The 10,332-nt window shown below is 45.7% G+C and overlaps 1 protein-coding gene across 1 annotated transcript in view; it reads left to right on the forward strand.

Moving 5' to 3' along the window:
• COLGALT1 (collagen beta(1-O)galactosyltransferase 1) overlaps positions 1 to 8,899 on the forward strand; it is a 99,588-nt gene extending 90,689 nt beyond the window's left edge. Inside the window, exons 11-12 of the mRNA XM_075346307.1 lie at positions 9 to 215; positions 1,419 to 8,899. Coding sequence (XP_075202422.1) covers positions 9 to 215; positions 1,419 to 1,686 — 475 coding nt within the window. The 3' untranslated portion in view covers positions 1,687 to 8,899. The remainder of the gene's footprint in view (positions 1 to 8; positions 216 to 1,418) is intronic.
• The last annotated feature ends 1,433 nt before the right edge of the window (positions 8,900 to 10,332 follow it).

A 10,332-nucleotide genomic window follows, 5' to 3' on the forward strand; every position in this document is an offset into this window, starting at 1 on the left:
TTTTGTAGTTATATAGGTAGAAAACGGATGCAGGTGGATGAGCCCGAGGAACCTGTCCCTGGGGTCCGAAATCTGGTTGTCTCTGACTACTCCTACTGGACGTTGGGCTACCTCATCTCACTGCGGGGGGCGAAGAAGCTTCTTGATGCTGGACCTCTAGGAAAGATGCTTCCAGTGGATGAGTTCCTGCCGGTTATGTATGACAAGCACCCCATGTAAGTGCACCGTATTCTCCACCGCTGTAGGGATCCCTTCCCATATACCGCTATACTCTCACCTGTTCTGCAGGTTTCATCACTTGATGTTATAATCTGATCACATGTCCTCCGTACTACAGACAGGTTCAGTGTCATCATATCTTGGGAGGATTCAAATGATCACATCAACACTTACATCCTCCCTTGCTTTGTATAGTGGCAGGTGAATATATGTGTGGACATTGATATGGATGGTTGTCACGAATAGCCGGTTTGGTCACAAAGACCTCCAGTCGCTGTCCATCAATCTGTGATGACATCGCACCTCATAGCTTAACCCTGATGTCTCTAATACGTTGGAGCCACATGATACGACCTAGTCCCTTTTGCCAACATTCTGTGCCCCCAAGGGGTATGTAAGATCAGCTTGGCGCAGTATTACATTGACGACCCCTATGCACGCGAAAACTGGAAGGGAGGCAGAGCGGGTCCGCGCAACCTCCAGCGAGATACCCAATTTGCTCACAACCCCGACACTCTCTCTTTACTTGGCCCAGCCATTCCAGTATTCTGCCACTAGTTCCTCGTTAAATATAGGCCTGGTCCATTAGCAGGATTATATCGGGTCAGAAACCAGCTCAGGTAGCATGAAATACTAAACAGAGTGCACGAACATGAGATTTGTGGATAGAGTTCTGGTTGGTTATTGTAAACCATGCAAATTACCCTAAACTAAACCTATTCTATATCAGTCACTCATTAGCAGCTTTTTGCCTATGCACAGTGTACTCAAAGTTGTCAATCAGTGATTTTATCAAAACTACAATATGCAGCCCAGTAAGTGATACATCACCGGAATTAAGGTCTCTGCCCCTACATGATGCTGCTTTCAGATGGGGTACAAAAACCTGGTGACAAAAACTTGGCAAAAACTTGTTGGGAAGAGAAGAAAGTCATGGTCTGGCTTCTCACCAGGTTCAGATTGATTGACAAGTGGAAGTAGTCAGCATGGAGTTTCTCCATGATGCTGGTTTCTGCTGCCTGTCATATTCCATCATATTTTATTCAGTGCAGTTCACCAAGAAACAGCACAACAGACCCCATTATTTGGGTATACGAGGTCCGTCCTACCACAGATCTGTCACTGCTTGTTGTTCAATGTGATTCGTGCCTATGAGGGCCATTATGACTGAAATTTTGATTCCTATTTTCTTGTTTCAGCGAGGACTACTCCTCTCAGTTCCCATCACGTAACCTCCGCGCCTTCTCTGTGGAGCCGCTGCTGATTTACCCCACACATTACACCGGGGATGAGGGCTACATAAGTGATACAGAGACCTCTGTGTTGTGGGACAATGTGACACAAATAACCGACTGGGATCGGGCAAAATCCAGAAAGACCCAACAACAGGAGAAGCTACGTAGTGAAGCTCTGAATACCCCTTCCCTACGATCACCTTTTGACAGCGCTGCCCGGGATGAGCTATGACCTTCAGAATATCCACGACATACGAGGAACCACCCATTCAACGCCTGGGCTCTTTGTTTAGGGATTTGCTTGAGTACTGAGGATGAGGCCGACTGGGCAAGTGGACCTCTTTGGGAGACCGAAGCCTGGTCTGTCCAGATGACTACCCTTCTTTTCCCATTGGGGGAATAGGTGGAACATCCATGTGGGGAACTTTGCTATCTCTGAGGGAACCGGTGCTTTTTAACAAAATGGGATCACCTCCGCTCTGGGTTAATTAATGTTATTTATATAGTTTATATGTGGAAATGAAATGGCCTCCTACCCAGCGTAAGTCGGGAAAACCAGCAGCTGAGCTGTACTGGAGATCTTTAGCTATGGTCGGAGAATGAGTGGTGATCGTGGATGTGGTCACATCAGTAGGTAGATCTCAAGTGTCCTCACCCAGCTGCTTGGCTTGCATCACCAAGTACTTGAATGATGGGTAGTCCTGCCGTACATCCCATAGTGATCTGATCATGATATAAATATTGTGCGTACCTCATGCCCAGAAAGCCTGGGATTCTTGTGCCTTATGTCACTGACTTCTAGTGACTTGATTGTTGCCATAGTGGAGAAGGGGAGGCCTTCATGACCACATAGTCGGATGTAGAGTTGCACCCATCTGTACATTTAAAGTGAAAGAGTGATACAATTGTAATTAAAGAGGACCTGCCATCAGGGTTATGCTCATAATGGTGCTATTGTACTGATGTAATACATACATTCAGGGAAGAAATCCACACCCTGGGTGTTTTTTGGGCTCTGTTCATTGGGGCGGGACTGTGGGTAGGGTATTTATCTCTGCTACGGCCCCTCCTCTTCCTTGGGTGTCTTTATCCTCTTCCTTATTTAAATTTCGCATTGTACTGTCCTAGCCGGGTGCGGCGCTTGCGCACATTGACAGGCTTCAGGGAAATCGCTGCGGCGCATGCGCAGATTTAGACTTCAGTTGAGCTGAGATCTCGACCTTTGCATACCCCGCTACTGGTGCCATTTAATTGAAGCCCAGCACGAGATCAATATGTTAAAGTGCCTCCTGTGGCTAGGACGGCACCAACGCGAAATTTAAATAAGGAAGAGCATAAAGACCTCAGAGGCAGCGGAGGACCCTTAGCAGAGCAGAAGACCCTACCCACAGTCCCACCTCAATGCACGGAGATTAATATGTATATCTATGAAAAAACAGGCTGCGGATTTGTTCACAGAATGCATAACCTGAGTATAACAGCGCCATTATTCCCATACCTGATGCATAACCCTGATGACTGGTTCTCTTTTCACCTTACTGATCCCAGTGACGAGTATTTAACAAGAATGCAGAATCATGCCTTTACTATGTATAAGGTATAATAATCGTGCAGTAAATCTTGATATGAATCAATTTCTCCATAACTATCACCTCCAGGTCCTAATTAGTTACTGCTCTTTTATTCTAAGGATGGGGTTGTTAAATTTAGCAATTTGCATACGTGCAACCCGCGTCTGCTGAGAAGCCGCCTCCTCAATGCACAGCGGCTTTCCAGTGCAACAATGGAAATTAATTGCTAATTACTTGCGCATTATTAAAAGGAATGTCCACCTTTTTATGGTCAAATTTTTATTTAAATGTTTGTGATTGGGGCTAAAAACTAATTTGTCTTTATTGGGGGCTGACCCAAATCTTTGGGGAAGGGAAAAAAAAAACGTCTTTTCCCACCAGGCTACACCTAGGCAGCACACACCTTGCTATTCAGTTTGGCTTAGTGCTATTCTGAGGCAGATGTGTTTTGGGTTTTTTTGTGTCCCCCCCCCCCCCCCCCACCTCCCCTACCCCCCTTCAGCAGGTTAGTGCAACAATAAGCAAGACCTTTCATAGAGCTGATCACCCATGCAATCCAAGTGGGCACTTGGACCACGATCCAGACTGAGATACACATGCGGATCAGTGGGTACTCTGACCTCAAGTTAGGTGAGACTGTCCACCTTACTTAGACCCCCTTGGTAGGGGATATTTCTGGTGAATAACAGGTCTCTGACTAGGTCCTAGGTGAGGCAAACCTATTTACGGAGACCTTTCATTTTGGCGAAACTGCAAGACTTTAGTTTCCAGCCAGGAACTTTTTCTCTGGAAGAGATCTCTTAGGTTATCTCATACCTCAAGTGGGTTAGGTAGGCCTGGTCCAGCTTAATTCTAGAGGAATGGGATGATTGCCTCCATCAGCTAGGTTTTTTACATTGCGGATCACACTCTTATAGGGTTCTTCAACCAGTAGGAGTCCTTGGTTTGTGCTATCTTAGACCATTGATCAGATAAACCTGGATTGATGCATCCTGAGCCATGCAGTTGGGTAAACCCGTACTCTCTTGACAATACGACTTTCCTTTACGTGAGCGTCATGTTTTGGGGGATGGCTGTCCCCAAAATTCTGCCCTTGTGGTTGGCATAGTCCTGGAGTAGGGTGCCACTTTTAGAGGCATTGAATGGCTATTGAAGTCCTTTGAAGTGGCTACAGTAGTTCAATACTTTCGGTCATACCTCTGATATCTCGGCCCTTCATAGCTGGGTTAGAAAAGCACTGACCAGGTCCATCTTATTCAAATGTTAATTCAGGTCATTCAAACAATCCACCTCTGTTATATTGTGTAGACCACCAGGGCATTTGGATATTTTACATCTCTGATAGGTTTCTTTGGAGACTATCTCCTCCACTAGATTTTTTTTTTTTTCCACAGTAGATGACAGGTCAGGGATCGGAGATATCTCACCAGTTCGACTTTTCGGCAGGGTGATTTTGTTTACTCCTTTACTCCTTTCCACCCCTTTCTAGTGATCTCTTCTATGGAGTGTAGTCTCTCCTTCTGTCATTCGGCTCCCTTCTTTTACATTAGCATGATTCAATGCCTGTCATCTTAATGAGATTGCTTTCCTTCCTTTAGGTCAGGGGTGTCCAACTCCTTTTCACAAGGGGCCACATCCCCATTGTTGCCTTCAAAAGGCCGCTTGTAATTGTAAGGGCTCATGCAGATTTCCATGTAACGCGATACAAGCATGGACTGCAATGCACAATCTGACCAGGGGCGATATGATACTGCAATTTCCCTCGGGATCAATAAAGTGTATCACAGAGAGCAATCTCTGGGTAGTAGGGGTATATGACAGCAGTCCCTGGGAAGAAAGGCTATAAAACAGCTGTCCCTTGGTAGTAGTGCCATACAAGAGCTGTCTCTGTGTAGTAGTACTGTACGAGAGTTGTCCCTGGGTTTTAGGGCTGTACAAGAGCTGTCCCTGGGTAATGGGACTATGAGAACTGTCCCTGGGTAGTGGATCTAAGTGGATCTAAGAGCACTTTTCTTAGGTAGTAGGTCTAAGAGTGCTCTCTGCTTAGTAGGGCTAAGGGCGCTGTCTCCGGGTTGTAGGGCTAAGGGCGCTGTCCCGGACCTCAGACTCCAAGATAGCATAGACTGCTTCCTAAGTAGTGGCTGCATCCGCTCTAAATCAAAGATGGAACCTCTTTCGCTCCGATTTTTAAAGTTTCAAAGATGGAACCTGCTCCCTGTGCTTATGATACTCCCCTAGTTAAGTACCTGCTGACTGCCCCTTCAATTTCAAAGATGGCACTCGCTTCATGTGTGGGTTTTGTCCCCTCTACTATTCACTGGCTGCGTCCGCTCAGATTTCAAGATGGCACCTGCTCCCTTTTGCTGGCGCAGCCCCTCTTAAGTGCTGCTAGTGTCAATGTAAAATGCAGCCGGTATGTAGGTTGAGGTCGCACCAGCACAAGGGGTGGATTTTGGTTTCAGTGCTCACCGCCACGCTGCTTTTTAAACAGAAGCAGTCAGCAGCATTTTACTATCATTCTGATTTAAAGTGATAACTGAGGTGAAGAAAATCCATTTTTGTATATTTTCTTTAATCTGTGTTTTGAGGTTTTCTTCTATCTGGGACTGGTGGAAGGGTCTTCAACGCTGCTCCGACCCCTCCGTTGCCGCTGGGTCTTTTTTTTTTTTTTTTTTAATCCTTATTTAAATCTTGCATTGGCGGCGTCCTAGTAGCGGGCAGCGCTTGCGCAGATTGATCTCTTGGCAGTCTTCAAGAGAATGGTGCTGGCAGCTGCGCATGCACATATTGCTCAGTACCACCGATGCCGTTTTCATGAAGTCCACCATGATATCAATTTGCACAAGTGCTGCCTGCGGCTAGGATGACGCCAGCGGGAAATTGAAATCCTTCTGTGTCTTGACCTTGCAGTGCACAGATGTAGCAGACCGGATTTTGCCCGGTGGCTTTGAGTTCGACACCCCTACTTTAAGTACTTCACCTCTCATCTCCCTAAGAGGTTCTTACAGAATCTGACTTAGTCGGAGCTGTGCAGCTCGGCCTCTCACACCTCTGGTTGTAGACAATCGGCTGCCTTGTGTGTCATCCCGGTATGCTCTGGCAGAGGTCAGACGCCACAGAGGCTACCATTGCCTTCTGGTAGAGTAGAGTAGAACCCTCCTGGGTCTTGCGCCTCCAGACGTCTGTTCTTGTAGCCCATGGGGCACTACTTTAGTAGTCTTTCTACATTGTTGTGGAGCTCTTACTTTTGAGTCTAGGGATGTAAGTCCTACCAACCGGCATTTGATCTGGTAGTAACCTGAGGGATTGCAAATCTTCTTTCTACAGTACTGGTATTCGTTTTACCCCCAAGGGACAACTTCAGGATGCCCCATGGTTCCTGTGTCCCCAATGAAGAAACCAAGAAAAAGATTTTTGGTACTTACTGTAAAATGTTTCTTGTAGCTTTTGTTTTGGGTTGGTTTTTTTTTTTTGGTTTTTTTGGAGGGTGAGGGGGGTGTCAGCTGCCCAGGTGTATCCTGGTGAGGAGTAATGATATTTTTTTCCGAAGAAGTATTCTAGTTGTCTGCCTCCAGGTGGCAGCATAATATTAACCCATTGTTCCTGTCCTCTCCTGATGAAGGCTATTAGAAACATTTTATGCGGAATACCAAAGTCCTTCTATTTTTGTAATTTGGTTGTTCCATAAACAATTTGCACGGTTTGCCTTCTGTATCCTCTGTGTGCACGATCTATTGCTGGCTGCAGACTGAGGTAAATGAGAATCCATCAGTCAGCTCTGTGATGGTCTTACGGAGATTGTGGCTCTTATACTGTTGTGTGACCCCAGCCTACAAAATAATACGCAATACTGTGGCATCCGATATAATTTTTCAACACACATTGACTTCTTGAATGGGCGAAGCTCCGAGTCAAATGCTGCTGTTTTTTTTGCATGCCCAATTGGTATGGGGGGGGGGGATGTATTGATCAGCACTTCCTCATTGAACAACATTGATCCCGGTACAATACCTTTTTTCTTTTTATCGGATTTCCACGGTGGTGTGCGAGTCTTTATCTGTATATTCAGAGCTCCTATCAGAACACGACAAAGCTGAATGTGCATGGAAAAAAAAGGCCTAAAAAAACAAATTTTATGTATCAGGAAAACTGAGTTCTATTAGTTAGTTTTATCAGAGTTTGGTCCTAATTTCATCAGCTTTTCTCATCCATGAGAAGAGGGAAAACAAAAGTTTCCCCACCCTCTCTGATGTCAGTCTGTAAAAATTGGACTGCACATGGATGGCATCCAAGCACTATCCAATTTCCCCAACCCCCCCCCCCCCCCCCGACCCACACAATCATATTGCCAATATTACACTTGGACCAATAGTGGACTTGTCTCCAAGCAGCCTACGAAAAATCACGGACATGTGAATCTCCCCATTCACTATTATGGGTACGAGTGCTATCTGTGAGAAGCAATGGTAAAGCTTGTAATTCCCCCCCCCCCAAAAAAAAGGCATCTCAATGAGTCCTTTAGGGAAGCGGCTTCTGAATAGGTGCATGTTGGCCGTCGTGAGGCTGCTGTGCCTCCTCTGTGAACCCAGCCTTAGAGGAATGATTTGCAGTCCTCGCCCATAACCTTTTTCCCTGGATAGATATATAGCAGTTTTATGGTCAATCCTGAGATCTTCACCATTTTGACTAAACTTTTTTTTAAAACTTTTAATTTTGTTTAACTTCTGTTTTAAGAAATGTTTTCCATTCGGCTTCTGTAGTAATCACATTCATGCATGTCTTAAAGTGCCCTCCTCGGCTAAAGAAAATAGCGAGACAAATGTTAGGAACTTTCTGCTCAGTGACTACTTACTAGCAGGTTACATTTTTCAGCAATTTTTTTTTTTTTCTCTACCCCCGCCACTCCATCATGAAGTTCATTAAATAAAAACAAAACTATTCATAATGTTTGTTTTTTTTTTACATTAGCCACGATGGTTTCCTATTTGCTATCCTTTCAGGAAGAATTCACAGCAGCCCCTTATCAGCAGCACATAACGTGTAATACTTTGAGGATTGATATGTTGATAATGGTTTGTATAAAAGGGAAACAAATAGTTCCGCTCTTAAACACGTCTGGTACTTCAGTTCAGGCATGGAGCCTGATGCCGGTTTTTCATTTATCCCCCCCCCCCTCCCCTCCATACACCACTTTACTGCTTCTTTTACTTGGCCATGTGTGTTTTTGTTTTTTGTGGTTTAATCCCATCCTATTGTCTTGCCAAATATAAAATGGAAATGATCCCAACAGAGAAAGTAGGAAATCTGGAACAAATCAGAACATAGGAAAAATAAAGTTTTCCTCCTTCCCTGTATGGGATTCGTTCCCATTTTGGTTTCTGAATTTTTATATACATAAGTGACTATAAAATTGATTGTTGATATTTGTACATTACGTTCGACACCTCAAAGAAAAGCTGCACCCAGCCGTGTATTCCTCCTATAGTGCCCCCTAAAGGAAAAGTGCAGTATTGCATGTGACATGTTGGCAGCTCTGTCCCATGGGGAGGGAGGCCATTTGCAAGCTTCATCTGACGTCCTAATGCATTTGGAAATGGGTTGTCGTGGTCAGACAACAGTGACCCTCTGAAGGCCAAAGAATGTTTTACAACGTTTGTCTATTCATAACTTTTTTATTATGCTTTTCTCTTGCGGTGTTTTTGGAGTAGCAAAATAAAAATTCTTTATTAAAAGACCTCTTCAGTAGAGGGGACAACATGTACTAGTGACAAAGCGAGGCAGAAGAGGGTATTTGGGGGTGTTCTGACCGACACCTGTTGTTTACAGAGTTTCATATATTTTTGTGCTTTTTCCAATAAATAATTTTTACAAAAAGTTATGGATTTGTTTGTTTTATATCAGATTACAAGCTCATTGGAAGAGTAATGTGTTTCAATGCACAACATAGTTGTACAATTGCCGTGAACAGCCCAGTCTTCCTTGGTCCACACCTACATTGGTAATGTAGCTACACCAGTATCACCTCTGTACCCTTTATCTGGAAGACGCATCCAATGGCCACCAGGTATAAAAAATATACCATTAAGCAAGAGGCACCACTAACCAAACACCACGAAGACCAAGGAGCTCACCAAACGACAGCACGAAGACCCAAGGAGCTCACCAAACGACAGCACAAAGGCCCAAGGAGCTCACCAAACGACAGCACGAAGACCCAAGGAGCTCACCAAACGACAGCACGAAGACCCAAGGAGCTCACCAAACGACAGCACGAAGACCCAAGGAGCTCACCAAACGACAGCACGAAGACCCAAGGAGCTCACCAAACGACAGCACGAAGACCCAAGGAGCTCACCAAACAAGTCAGGCACAAAGTTGTTGAGAAATACGAGACAAGTCAAGTCGTACAAGTCAGAGTTGGGTTCTAAAAAAAATATCCCAATCTCTGATGATCCCCCGCAGCACTATCAAATTCATTATCAAATGGAAAGAACGTGGTACCACATGAAACCTGCTAAGAGAGGCCACCCGCCAAAACTCTCAGCCTGGGCAAGGAAGACATTAATCAGAGATTCAGCACAGAGACCAAAGGTAACCCTGAGGGAGCTGCAGAGTTCCTAAGCAGAGACTGGAGGACCTATTGTATCCATACAACCAAAATAAGCTGTACACTCCATAGAGCCGGCCTTTATGGAAGAGTGGACAGAAAAAAGCCTTTCTTTGTCGCTCCATTGGGAGACCCAGACAATTGGGTGTATAGCTTCTGCCTCCGGAGGCCACACAAAGTATTACACTTTAAAAAGTGTAACCCCTCCCCTCTGCTATACACCCTCCCGTGCATCACGGGCCCATCAGTTTTTATGCTTTGTGTTGAAGGAGGCACACATGCACGCAAGCTCCACAAGTTAGTCGGCAGCAGCTGCTGACTATATCGGATGGAAGAAAAGAGGGCCCATTACAGGGCTCCCGGCATGCTCCCTTCTCACCCCACTCTGAGTCGGCGGTGCTGTTAAGGTTGAGGAACCCATTGCGGGTACACAGGCAGGAGCCACATGCCGTTTTCCTTCCCCATCCCTTACAGGGCTCTGGGTGAAGTGGGATCCTAAACGGTCTCCAGGCACTGGGACCGCGCTCCCTCCGCAGCCCCTGAGGGAATCTGCTGGACAGGAGCCCGGGTATCGTCAGGGACATGGCCCTGCTACTCTGAGGTACTCTGTGTCCCCTTGGGGACGGCGCATAGAGCGCCTGTTTGATACACGCTGCAGCAGCTGCTGGGTGTGTTGGTGCGCCGGGACTACCGCGCTGGC

Source organism: Anomaloglossus baeobatrachus, chromosome 4 (assembly GCF_048569485.1).
Source record: "Anomaloglossus baeobatrachus isolate aAnoBae1 chromosome 4, aAnoBae1.hap1, whole genome shotgun sequence".
In the NCBI taxonomy this organism is placed as follows: Eukaryota; Metazoa; Chordata; class Amphibia; order Anura; family Aromobatidae; genus Anomaloglossus; species Anomaloglossus baeobatrachus.